The sequence below is a fragment of the Solea senegalensis genome, linkage group LG1 (genome assembly GCF_019176455.1).
Source record: "Solea senegalensis isolate Sse05_10M linkage group LG1, IFAPA_SoseM_1, whole genome shotgun sequence".
NCBI lineage: Eukaryota > Metazoa > Chordata > Actinopteri > Pleuronectiformes > Soleidae > Solea > Solea senegalensis.
The window spans coordinates 27,358,152-27,378,403 of NC_058021.1; the positions used below are offsets into that span (position 1 = coordinate 27,358,152).

The 20,252-nt window shown below is 43.3% G+C and overlaps 1 protein-coding gene across 1 annotated transcript; it reads left to right on the top strand.

The window, feature by feature from the left end:
• The first annotated feature begins 10,140 nt into the window (after positions 1-10,140).
• Positions 10,141-18,296, top strand: LOC122774470 (dermatan-sulfate epimerase-like protein). Its single transcript, XM_044033795.1, has one exon. The coding sequence runs from the start codon at positions 11,768-11,770 to the stop codon at positions 15,422-15,424; it is 3,657 nt and encodes a 1,218-aa protein (XP_043889730.1). The 5' UTR covers positions 10,141-11,767; the 3' UTR covers positions 15,425-18,296.
• The last annotated feature ends 1,956 nt before the right edge of the window (positions 18,297-20,252 follow it).

Consider the following 20,252-nt stretch of genomic DNA (forward strand, 5'->3'; position numbering starts at 1 on the left):
TCCTCATAAATTTATGAAACGCTCTCATATGCTGCTCAGTGTACATCCCAGATGGAGCAGGAGGAGAAAGGGCCAGCGGTGCAGCCTGTGGACGGGGTCTGTGCTCTCGTGCCAAAACACTGCGTGATGTGAAGACGGCACATTTATCTCTGCACTGCGTCTCATCTTTTAGTCCCGTTTCAGAGACACTGCAGCTTCCCACAGGACGCCGCCATGAGTGACACTAGAAATCCATCTCCTGCTTCCACCTCGCTTCACTGCGACATGTCGTGCACAGACGAGATGCAGACGCGGAACCACGAGCGGCAAGTTTGCCCATTTGAATAATGCGCACCTGAGAGAACACTGATTCCCTCCCAGGCTCTTTGATGTGTCTGCTGTGAAACGACGACTCGCGACGGCGTCACATTAAAACCCCAGACTCTCTGAAGGTAGCGGGGAAAGAGTGGGAGGCGGGAGAGGAAACTGAAAATCAGTGGAGTTGTAATCTCACTCTGGAAAGAGCTAAACCTCAACGCTGGCAGTAAATGATGTATCAGTCACAGCGGGATGTTTCATTTGGCCCCTTTGGAGGAAATCACGTTTCTGTTGGGGATTGGAATTCGTTTCAAGGGCTGTTTATTCACATCTTCACTGGGTCAATGTCTTGCGTTACACAGACATCGCATCGGCGTCGCTGTGTCAGCAAATGGGAAAATCAATTCGCGCGGAGGCCGCACTGTGTTGTGACAGCCGCCGAGTCGGCGACTATTGTCGGCTTCACTTGTCCGTGTGTTTCGTTTCGTGTTGTTTTTGAATAGACTTCACTCTCATCCTAGCCTCCCGGCCCCCCTCTCTGTCACCTCTCATGAAAGTGCACGGTTTTAAAATTCAAATGATCCCCCTGGATGACAGAATTAGCATCGTGAAATATTCATGGAAAGTTTCAGAACTATTGTGTTGTGCACCTCAGAGGAGTCGAACAGGTACTGTATCAACACCGTCTGCGGTTTTTTAATTTTTTATGAGCACAGTGGTGCAGGACTCCCACCAGTGAATTTCCAATGTTGCACAAGTTAATTTTCTCCCTTCATTGGTCAAATGTATTCTTTTGTCAAAATGCAACACAGCCTCAAGTTTGTTTTTGGGTTTTTTAACACATTTAAAGATTTACTACAAAGTGAAAAAGTCCCTGTAAACTCATGGATGAGACTGTGTTGCATTTCTTGATGCTAATGTTTTCAACATTTTATCTCAAATTTATGGCAATGAATCTGGTTTCCTGTAAAGCTCGGACACCTTGCTGTAAAGGAATTTAGTCCGATGTAAACTGTTACTTCCTGTTTTAACAGGAAGTACGAACCATTTCCTTTTATAGAAAAGTGGTTAGAGAAGCAACTAGGAATTGGAGGAGTATAATAACATCTGCATGTATTTCTAGTCATTCATTCACTCTTTTTCTACCGCTTTATCCTTCACATGAGGGTTGTGGGGCTGCTGGAGCCAATCCCAGGTGACATAGGGTGAAAACAGGGTCACCTCCTGTCCATGGCAGGGCAAACGTATAGATTTTCACACCTACGGTAAATTTACAGTGTCCAATTAACCTCTGCATGCTTTTGGACCATGGGAGGAAACTGGTGAACCCAGAGAAAACCCACGTGCACACGTGGAGAACACAAGCTCCACACAGAACAACAGTGCGGTATGTATTTATAATTGTACCCATAATTAACTGAAGAACTTGCTGCTGCATGTCAGAATACACCATGTTGAGACCATGTAGTGACCATGAAAGAGAAAACTATTGTATCTCTTCATAGTTGCTGTTTGCTGATGCATTTGACAGTAAAGTTTCTCAAATAAAGGTGTGAAATGAGTCAGACCTTCAAGTTGAACGTATCAGTGCTTTTGTGCGATGATGATTTGATGCCGAAAATCTCCTCTCTCCCTGACGATTGTTTCTCTTCACCTTTCTGGGAACTCCTTCTGAGCAATGTCACCCCTCTTCAAGGATGTCCGCATTTTAACTGGGCGAGCGCTCGTACGTTACCATTAATTCAGTTCCCTTCAGCTCAACTTTATTATCTCTGCAAGGACGGACAGTGTGTGCCGCGTGCTGTTGCAGAGAGAAAGAGAGGTCAAAACTACAAACACAATGAAGTGAGATTCAAAAAAAACATCTCTGGTCTTAATGACAAAAGATAAAACAACCCAAGGACACGGTCTTAAAGGACATCATGTTTGGATCATTAGTGTTACTGCATGTGGGTGTAATGATTACATGGTCACATGTATGTTCATTCATCAAACATGAGGTTTAAAGAGATGTCGGTCAAAAACAGTCCAAATCTACTCTTAACATGAATTTTATTGTGAAATGCACCGTGTGTGGTTTGTGATCTTTAAAAACGTGTTAGATAACTGACTTGGGATCATGTTCAGGAAAACATATACAAGTTCTTAAGGGGAGTTTAGAAACATATTCTCCTTTTATTTATTACGAATTTCTCTTGATTCGTGTTTATTAGAAGCAGCGTCGCAGGTCGTCAGGTAAGACATTTGTTAAAATAAGATCATCTAGGTAATGTAGGTTGTGTACTTGATGGAAGGCGAGGAAGATGTCGCAGGCCGTGTGCAAACTGCGGAGTCAAAGGGAAACCACAAAGGGGGAATTCACAAACAATATGGCAGAGGTGACGTGCAAATGAAGGCGGCGAGGGGGGAGGTGTGTGTGTGTCTGTGTGTGTGTGTGTGTGTGTGTGTGTGTGTGTGTGGGTGACACACAAGACACCAGCAACGGGAAGCGACAGATGTCGGTTCCACATTAAGCAGCAGGTATCACGGATCGTCGGGCAGATGCGGGGCAGCGGTGCGCAGTCATTAGCGCCGCGCGGCAAACGTGCAGCAAACGTGCAGCGGCATGCAGATGTGTAAACAGGAGCGATATGCTTTTTCAAAGAGAAAATGACATGTGACGGTAACATTTAAAGATATAATGGGTCGATTATTGTTGTTGTTATTTTTTTTATAAAGGGTATTCTAGTTGTCTTGAATCAACCTCCCATCACAGCGACTGACCAAATTGTCTTTCGTGCTCGTCCTAAGTCTGTGATGGATTAAAACCTTCATGAACACCAGTGCAACAACACATTTTTGGTATCGTTCAGTTCTCATATTCTGACCGTTTCTCCTTGAAGAAAGAGAAACGGTGTGTCTTACGCCTCCATCGCTGGCCTTTTCTGTTCAGAATAATGCGAGGCGTCTGTCTCCTCCTCTCTACTGTCTCGGCTTAAGCCTCTCAGTTTGACTTCAGAGGTCGTGAAGCCTCTGTAGGAAAGTTTTTCGCTTCGTGATGTTTTATGTTTTTCCACGAATCACCGTTTTGTCTGCGGCTTGTTGACTCAATGGACGTCTGGAGAGTTTCCAATCATACTGATGTGACTTGTGTTGACCTACGCTGTTATCTCTTCTCCCTCCCCGTCAGGCTAAAACCGAGATTTCTAAAACTGTGCATGAATGTTTTTAGTTTGACTGTGTGGCAGGTGAAGTTCAGCCATCTTTTATAAATATAAATGTGATTATAAATACCATACGGTGACTCTTTCCATCTTATTTTTCGACCACATTAACCAAACATTAGATTGGTCATGACAATGTAAAATAGCGTAGGACATACATTACACTGAGCCAGTCGTTCTCCTTACCAAGCTGTTATGTGGATATTACTTTGAAATAAAACACTTTTAGTGTAATATTATCTCCTTATTACTCTGTTCTCTTATTCTCTAAAACAAATGCAAACCTAAAATTGGCATCCTTATTACAAAATCATTGCTATACCATTACAATTCTGTTGCCGCCCCCAAAGCACTGGAGCAGCTTGGGGACATGTCCCACATTAGGTCCTCTTACTAGTGATAAAGACTCTGATGCTGTTTTAAAGTAGTTGTTTAGTCAGACAGTTTTTTTAAAATCCTCTGTAAAGCATCTCCTGTTTTGAATGTGTTGCATAAATAAACCTGACTTGACTATTGCCATGTGATTGGACCGGTCAGGCACTGTCGCCTGTGTTAAATACAAATATGATGTGTAGAATCCTACATCGTTTTTTGCCTAATTTAATTCTAATTAAATAAGAAAGTTTTCTTTTTTCTCTCTCGATGGCCTATTCCGTGTTATCTGGTGGTTTTCGAAGGACCACCGCGGTTGTGACGGAGAGTGGCGTTTGCTCGCGCGGTTCCTTCTGACAAAGACCCACTGTGATTGACAGATGGCCTCATGGACGGCGTCTTTTGAAACCCGAACAGTTGGAGACAATTTCCATTCCCGGAGAGCTGGATGCAGGACACGGGCATGCTGAGCAACCCGAGACTCATGGGGAGAAATTGCAATTCTCTGCAGGCAGAAAGGGAGGGGAGACTTTCAACAGGCCTGGTTTGTGCCTCCCTTTGCTCCCAGCACGGCATATTTTTAATAAGGGCACTGGCTGTCAGCGCGCACCTCACCTCCTCTCACTGTGTATGGCTGGGAGTTCTTTCTTTAACGCAACAAGCAAAGCCAGGATTTGCAAAAGCTTTAAAAAAAACCAAAAAGAAAACACTGGAAATAGCAGGAGAGCTGCAGTCGGCATGGAGACGTTACCGTTGCCACCTGTCAATCAACAATGCATTCCTGGACCCGCAGGTTTGACACATTCCTGGTAATCTAACCATCTACCATCCACTGTGATCAGACGCGCTTGAGGTGTTGCTATGGCAGCCAGGGGCAAGCAACAACTGGAGGACCTCCCCCTCGACCTCGGGCCCCTGTGGCTTGAGAGTGATTAGAGCAGGGGTGTCAAACTCAAGGGCCACATACAGCACAATTTGATCTCAAGTGGGCCGGACCTGTAAAAATAGTAAAATAATAGCATAATAACCTATGAACGACAAGAACTCCTTGCTTTTTTGCTCCTTTGTTTTACATTTAATGAAGGATATTTTTACAAAACATGACATTTCTTGAGAAATATAAGTGCAATTTCAACAATATCGTGCCTAAATGTGCTATTTACACATCACACTGGATCTAAAAAGGCACAAACATTTAGTCACAGATATCTGGAAGAGATTTAGATTATAATCGAGGTGTGAAATTTTAACAAATTCATCCTGTGGGCCGGATTGGACCCTCTGGCGGGCCGGTTCTGGCCCCCGGGCTGTACGTTTGACACCCCTGGATTAGAGTGTTAGTTTACTATAGATGACATCATTCACTCACCATACAGAGACTTTCTCTAATAAGGATGCTCACTCGTTCACTGCAGAGTGTGACAGGGTGATGTGATGATTAGAAGTCATTCCGCTTAGTTTCGGTGTAAAGCTGTAATGGACGGCAGCCACACGCACACACACACAAATCAGTCCTCTCCCTTGATGCTCATATGGAGGAGCCGTTTTACTGTGAAGGCAGGACATAACGTAAGTGTCTAAATGGAGATCAAATTAGTCAAAAAAAAACGCTCTGCTGAGAAACGTGGAGGTTGAACAGATGGACGATTAATGGGAATGAAAGTGCGGGTATAGTGCACGCCGCAAAGGGAAAAAAAAATCCAACTTTAACGTTTTTTTAAACTTGGATTTAGTTTTTCCGAGAGTAAAAGTTTTTCAAAACAGATATCCAGACTGCAGACCTGCAGTGACGGCTGCGGCAGAAAAAGCCAATATCTTACAGCAAAGTGAAGTTGGAGACTTTATTAAATCACAATGCAGTTTAAATTTAATGACTCTCAACGCCGCGCTGTCTGAGTCTGAAAAATGCACCTATGGATTTTTTTTATTATTATTATTATTTTATAAATCAAAGACATTTAGTTTAAACCACAAAGTGCAGCCGAGAAGATGTTGGACCAGAGACTGATGTAACATGATACCAGAGCATTAACACCAGAGACGTTAAAGGCGACATAGAATGCTTGTATCACACATATATGTTAGTTATGGAGGTCTACTTACATATATTAACTTGTTTTCATGGTTAAAAACCTCCCAATCGCTGCAAACGAGCCGATCAAAATATCTCCTCACTGACGCTCTCGTCAGCCGCGCTGTTTCAGACCAAAACCACACCCCCAGAATGTGGACTGTGTTGTGATTGGCCAGCCAACGAGAGCTTTCCCACTGTCCTGTGATTGGCCAGGTACCTGGAAGTGACGTAATAGATAGGCCAGCTCTCAGATACACAGCTCCCCCTCTGGCACGGTGGATGCTCTGCATCTCAGCAGCTACAACGAGAGTAGTTCTTCTTCTTCTGCGGTTGAATGTACGCAACCGGATGTGCCCGCACCAGGAGGCACTACGGTGGTGAGAGGAGTGGTGAGGATTTCTGATGACGACATCAAATTAAGGAAGTGCCGATCCGCTTTGCAGAGCCCAGGAAAACAATACAACACTATTTTCTCAGCAGTGGCTGAACTGTTGTTCTGAAACTTTAGGGTTTCATAAACGAGGTAATGACGCAGATACACACACACACAAACGCAGCGTTAATTGGAGCTTCCGGTCTATGTGGCCTTTAAAAGAACTTTCACTCACTGCGTCAGAGTCTCCTACAGGTCTTTATAGCCAGTAATGATATTTTCTAAGATGCAGGAACTAGAGGAAAGAGAGTGAATACGGATACTTTTCCTGCATCCGCTCATGTATCTCCACACTGTCGAAGAACCCGCTCTCCTGATTCCCATACAAAACGTTCAGCCTCTATTCAACGTGAATGAACATAAGTTGTATTATTTAACTTCAAATTTGCTTGATATAAGGGGTGAATGTGTGTGATCTTTCCTTTTTACACATTTTTGCACAATAACGAAACACGGCGCCTTCCTCGTTTCACTGCCTCTTTTCCGCTGTACTCGTGTGAATGTTGAGAAAGAAGAGGCGCTGGCCGTAATGGTGAAGCAACCTCCCGTTTTCCCCACATAACAAAGATGTTCGGTGCAGTGTTTCGCTGCAGACGAACAATGCACGCAACCGATGAGGGAAACATTTTCATGACGAACACACGGGGAGAAGTGAGAAGCAGGAATTAAAGGACACATCTGTTGTGTTTCCCATTGCATTGTGTGGTGCAACGTTCAGCGTTTTCCTTGTGTGTTGTCTCACGTTGCTTGAGTCTTGTTCTCGAGATGCCATTACAAAGTTGCTTTCATGCTTTGCTTGTGTTGAGTCTGTTTGCATGTGTCTGCTGTGCGCCGAGCTCTTGGAGGGGGGTGTTGCAAAAAAAAACAAAAAGCACACATCACTACTGTCTTATCTTTAAAAATAAAAGTGGGATGTTTTTCCCTCTGAGAGATAACTGTTTGGGTTTATTTAAGCTCCAACTTGCATCCTCTGATAGAGTGGGTGTTGTTTTGTTGCAGTAACCTTCATGAATGTTCAGGAGATTGGATTTGCTGGTAGGGCTGTGCGATACTGCAAAATTTGGTATCGATCCAATACCAAGTGAATACAGGGCCAGTATTGCAGATACCGATGCCAATACCGATACTTTTTACTACTACCATCTACTTTTGTGTAGGGGAGAGCAATGTATCATGATTTATTAAGTGAATGCATCGTCAATATGCAAATTTGAGGATTATTTAATTATTTCGTAAGTGTTCCTTTAATTAATCATGTTTATGATGATAATAAAACACAGGACAAAGTTTTCAGGCAAATAAAAATACTATTATTAAGTAACATTTTTCTGTTTTATTGAGCTTCTTCCTCTACTAACTGACCTGCCTTGGAGAAAATCCTTTCTCAGGTATGTTGCAATTACATACAGTCAGAAAAATAAAAATACTTTTATTAAGTAACTCAGAAATGTTTATATAAAACTTAAATTTCCCTTTTGGGGTGGTAATCTGCATTTGCAATTAACAACATCGCAAACATCGCAGTTTGCAGTGGTTTGATTTACAGCCGTAAAAAAACCTCCAAACAGCGCTCCTCTTCCATTCTACCGTCATGCAGCCACAACAGTGCGCCGCTCGCCTCGCAGTGAGTGAGTGGCAGCGGAGTAAAGGGGAGGGGCTAACTGAGCATGAGTCAAGTGAGAGAAGAGCGGTCGGTCACTGCCTGGAGTTGTACTGAAGAGAAACTGAAACTTAAGAATCAATCTCATCACACAAGTATCGATCAATACCCAATACCAACGTTAGTATCGATATAATCGATATTTTAGATTGATCCGCCCAGCCCTATTTGCTGGTAGAAATTGGGCAAAGGAGAGGAAACTCAATCAAGTGGTAGACCACTGTAACTTCGGCCGTTTATTAAAGAAGCATCAGGTTTTAAAGTTTGGCCAGCGCCACCTTGGTGTTTGAAACTAAGGTCGTCGACGTGTACGACCTGCCACTGGTTCCAAATTGTACTGCAACTGTAAACGGTCGCACACTTGCATCATATTTGTATCCATGTGAAATAAAGGGTTTCTAGTACTCCTACTTCCCCTCATAAAGAGGTTTTTTTTTCAAAGACGCCGACACAGTTTCTGTTCAACGGCGTGAGATTTGCAACAAGGAGAGGAGGAAAAAGAAGAACCTGCTGCGTCCACAGCTGTCGCCAACAGACGACTGATGACAAGAGCACTTTGTGCAATATGTATACAATGACATAATTATAGATATTTTCACATTACATAAGCACACGTTGCAGACGAGGGACATGAGCTAAAAATGAAATCCAATCTCTCTTAAAGGAACCTTCTAAGAGTATGTTGGATCTTGAAAGGGTTTTCAAGCCTCCTCCCGCTTCCTGGAGCGCCGTCTTTATGTTTGAGAAGCGATTTAACTGACGCGAGTTTGAGATTATCATCACTGTTTAATTTGATGCATGTAACTTGTCTGCGAGTGTGGCCTAAAGGCAGATTACTAGGCATGTTTCCTCTTGGCAATCTTGATAAGAAGGAGGGTGAGAGAAAAGAGCGGCAGCATGCAACAGTGTTCCCTGTGGGAAAGCATGCCTGCAGAACACACATGTGACCCGAGTACAGAGGAAGCGATCCATCATTAAAGGAACACGGCGCACAGGAAACCTAATATACACACAGCGAGGGGATGAGTGTCCGCGGCTCCACGTGTGAGGACGAGGAAAATGTCACGCGTTTCTCTGAGGTAGGATGCGTCTGAGGTTATCGGAGGTTTCCTGTCGGCCTCGGGAAAAGTGTTAAAGAGACGAGGAAGGAAAAAAACAGGTGCACTGAAATCTTCTGGGCTAAACAAAAGGTTGATTTGAAATGAAATATGTTAATGGGATCTATCGGTTAATGCTAATGCTAAGACTGCAGTATGCGTTCATATCTTTATAATAGTGCACAGAACTATAGTCACTTGTAACATCCTGAGTAGTCTTGTGTTCTGTTTCCTGTTTTATTTTGAAATAATCACCATTGCCTCTCATCTCAGAGTCTGCTTCCTGTAAAGTTTCACCTGTTTATCGTTATCCCACCACCTAGCCTGCATGTTTCCAGCGTCCTTGTCATTATCTAAAGATTAGTTACTAGTGGCCTTTTGACCTCTTTTGTATATTTTGTTGCCTTGTGCTCAGTAAAATGTGCTTTTGAGTCCACATCCAGTGTTTATTCAGCCTGATATTGGATAAAAACAATCCATCTATTAGATGGATACATTTTTTCACTTGATATTCCTTACTGACAGACTTTCTCTTTTCGCTATATGAATAAATCTACATTCAGAATGCTTAAGTCATACCTTATTATCCTGATGATTATTAATCAATGCGCATAAAATGCATAAAAATACATCATTATGCCTATCTTTGTTTATAGCGCTAGCTTTTTTAGCAAATGAACAAGTTAATAATAAAGTAAGAAATAAAAATGGCTGTTTTATTATTATACATTTTTGAGAGTATACAATGTTAAAAAATACGATGGTAAAGTCCAATTGACACAATTTTCTCACCCTGTGTGGCTCCGCCCCCCTCGCCTGTGGGTCACTGTTTGTGTCTCCACAGACACGAAAACTAACCTGGAAACGGAGATAGTGGTGTGGAGCTGATGTCAGCATGGTGTGAGTCATTTCACAATAGTTTGACTGACATTTGCTTCTCTTTAAAACTTACATACTACTGCTTTAAGAAGCTGAAGTCACACTTTTGTGTTTATTTTTATTAAAAAAAAACTCACTCCTTATCAAATACATGGGGCTTGTTTAGTGAAAGATCAATGTATGAATATTTGTTATTCAAATAACCTATTCTGCCAATTTTGTCACGTTATTTTACCATGAAAGTCCAAAAAAATGTCTAATGACGTGTGGTGTGTTGAATGCGAGTGTGTGATTTTCCATCTGCAGCCTCACACTTCACACTGACTGAGTCAAGCAGCCTGTTAGAAAGACGGGTTTTGTTTTTTTAAGAGATGAATATTATTGAGCCTTCCCACTCCTCCACAGGATGAGACGTGAGGCTGGGCTTCTGAAGTCACGGCTCCCTCTACAGTTTGCACGGCGGAAATTTTCCATCCAGTGCAGAGGGAAAACAATCAAACTGAGCTGGAGTGAAGTGAACAGTCGGGAGGACGCAGCGGGGGGACCCACGTCCGTCCTGGAGATTACTGTAGCCGCTGCTGCAGTCTGACTTGGGACTCGTGCGTCTGGAGAAATGCGTAAAAGCATCATCCACAGCTGCAGATGTCCCCCCTTTTTTCACATGAGGACTCTGCTTCAATCTGGAGCCTGATACAACTGTTTCCTGCGCGGACAATGGGGAAAATGTGTCATTCTTTGCATACTTGAGGAGTGACGACAACTTCTTTCCTCCTTTTTTTCCCGGACTTCTCCTTTTTATAATCAAAGCCACATCCGTAACAAAAAAAAAAAAGACAGTGGAGTGGATTTAAGACGACACAAACATGGATCGGGATGCGCAGTTTTAAGCAGCGGGCAGTGTGGAGACTCTGCAGCGGGGAGACCCAGCGAGGATGACGGTGGTGGTGATGATGATCTCGTCCGCGGATGGTGCAGCTCGGTCGGGCTGCGCACGGAGCCTCGCGGCGGCTGTGATTGGACCGGATACAGACTGGGGCTGACGAATGTTTGTTTGTCCGCGAGGAGATGTTTCTTTTTGGATGGGGAGAAGATCGATACTAGTTTGTGGTGGCGCACGCGTGAAGGTGGGGGGAGAGATGCTTCACCACGAGAACACGCATCACTATGAGGACGCAGGGAAAAAAATGTCACGAGGAGTGGATTTAAATTGAAAAGCAGAGCAAAGAGAGGAGAGCAGACCTCCCTCACATCTGATGTTTTTTGAATTTCAATGTTTTCCTGCGTCTACAAACTGGATATGGATAATGTTTGCTGTTGCACTAAAGTTTTTTTCACCCTCTTTTCTTGACTATCATGCGTCAGACTGTGGTGGCACAGGATTTTTGAAATGCCAATGTATGGACTATTAAACAACTATAACATACCATGAACTATAATTCTGAAATCACAAGTTATGGGACAGCAATTTAAAGGAAGAACACGTCAGCATTTTTGAAAACTAGTAAAAAAAAATAACTCACATCTGCCAGACAGCATGGCTGATAACTGGAGGCTATATTCTGTTTTCCCCTTTTTCTTCACTATGACACTGCATTGCTTTTTGAGAAATCAGTTTTACGGACTATTATGTCCCTGAAAAAAGACTTGAATCCTGAAACCACAACTTCGAAATTTGACGGGACACTATATCAATTTTCTTTTCTTTTTTTTTTTAAATGAAAGAAAAAACATCAGACTTTGAAATCCAGTAAAATGCATTCACACATGCCTGGCAACATGGCTGTGAACTGGGTGGTGTATTCTGTTTTTTTACTACCACTCTTCGCAGTGGGGACTGCTTTCTCCGGCGTCTTCAACGCCACAGACAGAGACATTTTCACGGATGACTTGCTGCAGGTCAAGCTCACACAAGACAAAGCGGCCGAGCAGTGGAAACTCCAGTCTGCTGACTCGCATCCAAACCTGTACTTTAACCAAGTAGATGTGCTGCACTTGAGGCAGAAGTCCTCCACCACCCACAGTCACATATTTAAAGTCATCCGGGCTGCTGTGCTCACCATGCTTTCTAATGTTCCCGTTTACATGCCTCCCGTGAAACACGAGGAGTTTACAAGCAAGTGGAATGAGATTTATGGGAACAACCTGCCCCCTCTAGCTCTCTACTGCCTGCTGTGCCCCGAGGACTCAGCCGCTCTGCAGTTTCTTATCAAGTTTATGGACAGAATGGCTGAATACCCTGACTGGAAGGTTACCAGTGCGCCTAATGATGAGGTGCCCATGGCGCACTCTCTCACTGGTTTCGCTACAGCTTATGACTTCATCTACTCTCGCCTGGATGAGCACAGACAACGTGTTTACCTCAAGAAAATCCGCTCTGAGACCGTAGAGCTGTACGAACTCTCCAAGTACAGAGGCTGGGGGAAACAGTATCTCCAAAATCATCAAACTACAAATATATTAGCCATCCTGACTGGTGCAATAGTGGTCGGCTCGCACGATGACCCGGAGTCCATGATATGGAAACAAGTGGCGGTGAACTACATGGAGAAAACGATGTTTCTCCTGAATCACGTCGTCGACGGCTCTCTGGATGAGGGAGTCGCCTACGGGAGCTACACGGCCAAGTCCATCACGCAGTACGTCTTCTTAGCTCAGCGCCACTTCAGCATCGACAACACGCAGAACAACTGGCTGCGGGGACACTTCTTCTTCTATTACGCCACACTGTTACCGGGCTTTCAGAGGACCGTCGGCATAGCGGACTCTAACTACAACTGGTTCTACGGGCCAGAGAGCCAGCTTGTTTTCCTTGACACGTTTGTCATGAGGAACGGCACGGGTAACTGGCTGGCTCAGCAGATTAGAAAGCACCGACCCAAGGACGGTCCCATGGGGCAGTCGTCGGCTCAGCGCTGGGCTACACTTCACACAGAATACATCTGGTACAACTCGCACCTCACGCCGCTGCCCCCCAGTGATTTTGGCAAAGCGAGGATGCATATTTTCTCTAACTGGGGTGTGGTTACCTATGGAGCAGGTCTTCCCAACGGTCAGGGTAACACTTTTGTCTCCTTTAAGTCGAGCAGACTGGGCGGCCGAGCCGTATATGACATTGTCCATGACAAGCCTTACTCCTGGGTGGACGGCTGGAACAGCTTTAACCCTGGTCACGAGCACCCAGACCAGAACTCCTTCACGTTTGCTCCTAACGGACAAGTATTTGTGTCTGAAGCACTTTATGGCCCAAAGTACAGCTACCTGAATAATGTTTTGGTGTTCAGCCCCTCTCCCACCAGCCTGTGCAACAGTCCGTGGGAGGGTCAGCTGGGGGAGTGTGCAAAGTGGTTGCGCTGGACTGATGAAGGTGTAGGTGATGCTCGGGGGGAGGTAATTGTCGCCTCCTCACACAGAGACACCATGTTTGTGAGTGGGGAGGCTGTGTTGGCGTACTCCCCTGCAATGAGGCTGAAGAGTGTTTTCAGAGCCTTGGTGCTGCTCAACTCACAGACACTGCTGGTGCTCGACCACGTTGAGAAGCGGGACGATTCGCCCGTGAAGTCCTTCAGCGCTTTTTTCCACAATCTTGACATTGACTTCAAATATGTTCCTTTCAGATTCATGGACAAATACAACGGCGCCATGATGGACGTGTGGGATGCTCATTATAAAATGTTCTGGTTCAACACACAGGGTCACAGCCCCGACTCCAGGATACAGGAGGCAGAGCAGGCGGCCGAGTTTAAAAAGAGGTGGACTCAGTACGTCAACGTCACTTTCCCGATGACGGGCACGGTCAGCAGAGTCGCTTATGTCTTACACGGGCCGTACGTCAAAGTGTCCAGCTGTAAATTCCTAGATAATAGCAAAAATGGGGTTAGGCTTTCTTTAACCATCAATAACACAGAGAGGATAGTCTCCATTGCTACAAACTATAAAGACATAGGCGCGAGGTTGAGTTATTTAGGATTTGGAGGACACTGTAAAGTTGAGGACAGATTTCAAATCACTCGATTTGGCCTTGGGACTCAACTCATCCCCAAACAAATTAGCAGCGATAATCAGCTGTTTGACTTTGGTTTCACAGTCAACGTAATAGCCGGGGTCGTTCTCTGTGTGGCCATAGGGTTTCTGACCATGCAGAGAAAGTTTTACGTCTGCTTCAGCAAGTTGATGCGTTACGCGCTGCTCTCTGTGCTCATCCTGTGGATCGCAGAGCTGCTGTTTGTGTCAAACAGCTGCGATCAGCTTCTCTGCGGGGTGAAATGGAAAGGTGTGGGTGCCAAAAGCGAGGTAAACAAACAGATCAGACTGTACGAGCAGCACCGGCTCCCCCTCCCCACTGTTGTCATAACAACCCTGCCTGGATCGGGGTCAGAAATACTCAAACATCTTTTTTATAACAACTCGGACTTTGTTTACATCAGGGTTCCCACCGAGCACGTGGACATTCCCGAGACTGAGTTTGAGTTTGACTCCGTGGTCGATGCCTGTGAGTGGTCAAGGTCAGACGCAGAGCGCGGACGGTTTAAGGTTATTCAGGGCTGGTTTCATTCGCTGGTCCACAACACCAAGCTGCACTTGCAAAACATTCAGCTGGTGGAGGGCAGCCGAGTGAAACAGCCTCAGAAAGTTGCCTCCCCCAGGGACAGAAAGAAACGGTCCAGGAGACGGGAGCAGGCGTCTGAGCTGAAGGGCAAACTGAAAGCCAGTCTAGACAGAGATGCAGAGTATGTCAGGGAGATGAGACGCCATGTCGCGGAGTATCCTGATGCACGGGTCGTCCTCAGCATGCGCAGTGGAAGCTGGGCACTCAAACTGCCGTTCGTTCAGGAGGTGGTGGGACACTCTTTGAGGTCGATCTACTTGGTGAGAGACCCCCGAGCGTGGGTTTACCTCATGCTTTACAACAGCAAACCCAGCCTGTATTCCCTTAAAAACATCCCACAGCATCTTTCCTTGATATTCAAGGGGGACGTCGGGAGGGACGGGTGCCCGAGTGTGGCACCAGAGTTCAAAATGATCCAGAGGCTGCTGTCCCGTTCCGAGACGAACCCGGTCTTGATCCTGGCTCATCTGTGGCTGGCTCACACCGCCGCAGTAATGCGAGTCAGCGAGAGCCTCCCAGAGGAGACCTACCTCCAAGTGAGGTTTGAGGATGTGGTCAATTTCCCGCAGGAGACGGCGGAAAACATACACACGTTCCTGGGGGTGCCCGTGTCGCCCACAGCCCTCAACCAACTCATCTTCACCACCTCCACGAACCTGTACAACCTGATGTATGAAGGAGACATTTCACCAGCCAATATAAACATGTGGAGACAGAACATGCCTCGGAAGGACATGAGACTCGTCGAGGACGTGTGCGGAAGTGTCATGAAGAGGCTGGGTTACACCCGGTTTGCTAGTTAACTCACTGCTGCTGGTCAGCTGATGTTGAGCTGTCTAGTTTACTGTAGCTGCCATGGACTTTTCTTTTTGCACTGACTTAATTACATTTCAAAAAAAAAAAAAAGAAAAAAAAGAGGGAGATTCTAAAAGTTAACTGCGTAGCATTTCTGTCTCTAGGTTGTTTTTGTTTTGAGGGGACGTATGGTGTTGTACTGGCTACAGGAGCAGATGTTAGCGAGGGAGGAATATTTTACATTAAAATAGGTGAAAGGGAGCTTCTGTTTTGGTTTGTTTTTTTTTTCCTCAGCAGCACTTGTAGAGCTTCTTTTATAGAGTCAAACTTTAGACCTCTGCTTCAGACAGATGCCACCGAATTTCAGCCTGATTTCCATGATATTGCAGCATTCAAGAACAGCTCAGTTTCTCAGTGAGAGATTATTTACTGTGTCTTAGTAAGAGATGAAAAGCAAGTGGGTTTTTTTTCCTGCCTCTGTTGCTAATCTGTGGTGTCTGAAATATTTTTATTTTTTTTAAGGGAATCAAGGGAGGTTCACATCAGATTTGTCATTAAGATCATTAAGAAATAAGACTTGTAATTAACAGGCTCGGTTTGTAGCTTTGGGAGGCGGATTTGGCTGTCGTGGATTTTAATATGGGAGTGTTTTGAGTGCCATTTCCCTTTAAAACTGTAAATAAATGCTGCAGTGTACAGACCCAAGGCAAGCAGAGGGCAACAAGATGACAGTCGTGCTTTATTGTTATGATGCAGACATATATGGATTGTATTTTCATTACATCAGTAGAAGGATTTTTTTTCTCAGCTCAATGATGTCATGACAGTTTGGCGGCTTAGCACTTTCACTGGGAACTCTTTTGATTGTACGTGGGATTCAGTGCATTTTCCAAAGCTAACTTCTACTGTGCGTACTTGATAAGCCTGGAAATCTCAAACCTCGGAAGATAATAAGGTCTCAAAGAAGGAAAGTTCTAAGTGTTTATGGACTCCAAAGACGCATATCCCAAAGGATCGAGAATTAATACGATTATTATAACTCCCTTTGGCATTTATTGAATTAGATGAGAGGGAAGTGCTAAATGGGGGATCAAACTGGGAAAAAAAAATATATATCTCATCTGTCAGCCTTGACACATTTCTCGTCAAAGCAATTTCCAAAGCATCCCCCTCAGCTACTCATATTAATCTGCAAAAAAAAAAACGCCACAACGGAGGCTTATCCTGTGTTATAGTGCAGTGCTATCGTCACTCTAACGGCCTGCAGGAAATTCACACAGGACAACTTTCCATTTCCTGTTGTGGTCAATCAGATATTCAATGATCTTGAAAGAGTTCGAGCTAAATGTTTTGGAAATAAATGTACTTTAGAGGAAAAAAAACGAAAAAAAGAAGAAGTTAGAGACCGTTTCTACTCTGTGATGAAAAAAAAAAAGTACAACCCTTCAGTAACCTCTGACGCTGTCTTGCCGAAAAAGGAGATCACATATTCTATACAAGCGGCGCACTCGATTATAGACATCTGTATGCAAATAAAACAACATACTTTTGGGAAATTCGATGAACAGCAAAACCCTTGACTGCCTGAAAAACCCGTTTGATGTTTGTGGTCTTTGAATGTGTAGACTTGGCAGACATGCTTTCACTTTGGTGTTGCAATCCTGTAACCAACTCTGTTTTGTATTTGCTTGTGGGGATATGCTTCTGTGGCCTTGAATTACAATCATTTCTTTACAACATTTTTTTTTTCTGTGGGCTCTGGAGCGGGACATGAAGATGAAATGTAAAGAGGAAAAAATAATAATAAATTCATAAATATACTGGCAACCGGGAGTGCTCGTACTGTATGTGATTACATGACATCGGCTCCTATTAGCTGCAGACACTGGTTGCACTCGTGTTAAACCGACTATTATCCATCACAACAAAGGACTGAACATGTATTTTAATTTGCACACGCTTACTTTGACTGCGGTCTCAGTGTCTTATCGGAGCCGCAACAATTACGTCGCAGAGAAGTCTCCGTTTGCATTAGACACGGATGGCGGCGGCCTAATTGCTTACTGTATAGGGGTGACATGCGTGACAAGGAGGAACCGACAATTAAAAACATGTCAAGTGAGATTCATCTGTCGGGCTCCGACTGAGACGGGAACTAAACATGAGCAGGTTTACAGAGAAAGAGAGAGAGGGAGAGAGCAGCTCGCAGCATCTCATGTTTCATATCGGTCTCAGTGAGTCAGTCATTTCATTACTCATTTGTTCTTTATCCCCTCCTTCCTGCAATGCTCCAGTGCCTGGCAGCGTCCTGTATGTCTAATCCCTCCATGCAGAGGCACATTATTCACTGAAAAAAGAAAAAGGGGAGGGAAAAAAAAACCTTGGGAAAATAATTTGGTCGGTAGGTTTCTACAAGTCCAGACTTGCACTCACTGGCTGTTACTTATCCCGAGTCATCCTGGGATCTGTGGGTAATTAAAGCCACTGGTGCATAAATAACATCAGTATCAGTATATCGTGCCCCCTTATTCCTTTTATAGCATCTATTATTAATTGATTGCACGACCCCATTTTCTCCTGTTATAACTTTTTTTTATTGGATTGGAAAAGTTACTTAAGTGTTCATGGATAATTAATCGTTTACAGTCGATCAACATGTATTCATTACCAATGGGTTGCCAGGTTGTGCTAATTGCCTCTATTTATGTTGCGGTGTGCATAAGTAACTCAGTGCTCTGTTACTTTACACTTGGAATCCACTCGGTTTCAACCCCATTAACTTTAATGTACTTTTACCATGTGGTTGTTTCATCAACCCTTGTTTTAAATTGCTAAATTAAGTTGTTATGATTATAAAATAAAGAATAACTCCGCCTCTTATTACCATTATTATTTGATTTACATGTGTATGGCACTTTTTTATACACAAATGCTTAGCGATGCTGATGGTTTCAGTTTGGTTCCAAAAAAACCATCACACACATCAAATAAAATGAAATAAAAACTATTTTTTTAAAAAAACATCCAATCTAAAAAGTGGAAAAAAGAGGCAAATTCCTCCTGTGTCACGGAAAGAATCTTTCAGTTTTATGTAAATAAGCATGTGTTCTCAGATTCACGTTAAAAAACAACTTCTTAAACAGCAGGTTAGTATTAGTGCTGGTATTTCTGGTTCTGCTATTATTTGTCGTGTGGTTCCGTTTGTTCCTCCTGTGAGATTCTTTTCCCCCACAACCTTTTGAAGGGGCCTGATACCTAAATAGAAAAAGACTGGGACAATGATCTGCATAAAAGTGTAAATCGTATAAAATTAGCTCTACTTCACATTCAAATCAAAGCAGCAGTAACAATCTAGTGATAATAAGCTTGCAGGAAACATTATTCATACTTAAATGTTGACTTTCAAGTTTGCTGGTGGGTTTTGTACTTAAATATCAAACACAGATTTATTTCTTGCACTGGAGTCAAATCAAAATTCTTCCTCTAAGGACACGAGCTCTGTCCTTCCAGCTCCGACCGCCAGCCAATTAGCTATCGACATTTGCGACGAGAGACTTGATGAATTATTGTAGAACATTCTTTATCAATAACTCGTTAACATTTGCAAATTACTAACTGATCGCGCCTTTCCCTAAGCACGGCTGTGAACCCTGAACCTTTTATTAATGACTTCAGCTGCAGAAACCCTTCGATAATGACTTGTTAATATTTATGGCTGCTTACCTGATTGCTTATTTGTAAAGGTTTATGAATAGTTAATAAAGGGATTGCGGACCAGGTGTCCCTTCGCTAACGGGAGAGAATCAGTGTCTTCAAAATAAACAGTCAGAATTAATTTGAAATACTTTTCATCCTTTTAAAGGGATTATAACTAATATATATCTATTTGGTTTGAATGGATAGAAAGACAATAATCAAATAGCAAATAATCATCGGTTTATGATGATCAAAACAGTTTAATCATCATAAACTGTTTCGATGTGTATAAGATTAATGCTTATATAATGTATTTGTTCTTCTCAAGTTGTTTTTTACATATAGATTTTATTGACCAGGTTTAATTGATGCGATGAAGAATTGATCAAGCGTCGTCAAAGTTATGACTTCTAAATGATAAACCCCAATATAAGGGCTTTAAAAAGAGGCTTGCATATTATAAGTTGAAATTATTGATTGATACATTTCAGTTTAATGCCTCTGAAAAATCAAATATCTCATTAGAGAATGATACAATTATGGTTTAATTAATGACTTTATTGATGCTTAACTGCATAATACTTTCATTAGCCGTTTTAATACACTTTCTGTAAGATTTATAACAGCAGCAAAGAGTAAGAAACTCATACTTGCCAGAAAGAGAGTTTTTTTTTACAACCTGGGAACCCAAGTGTTATATTAATGTGCAAGTCAGGGGTTTATTAACATTAATGAAGCAATTGTATACAACCTAAAATCCCCTTCCAAAGAGTGCCTTATATGTAAGCACCACCAATTTTATATCTCATACCAGGGCCTTTTTACGGGACGCCACATAAAAAGCTAATCAGACGCGTTGATACATTAACTTCAAGTCTGCCTCTGCCTATTAAATTTAATGGCATCTTACCGGCAGGCTAAAAATAGAGCTATATGTCGGCGCACGTTTCCATAGAATTCATTCCCGCACCTGAATATAATACTGCTGAACAGAGAGCTTTATGAAAACCCTTTTCGATGTCTGGTCAAAGGAAGCAGACGTGCAGAGCTAATTTAAACTAGATGGTTGCCTCGTAGATTATCTCTTACGTTGGATAACCCCGTACGTAATCATCGCATGAAATAAGGTTTCACAGGGTG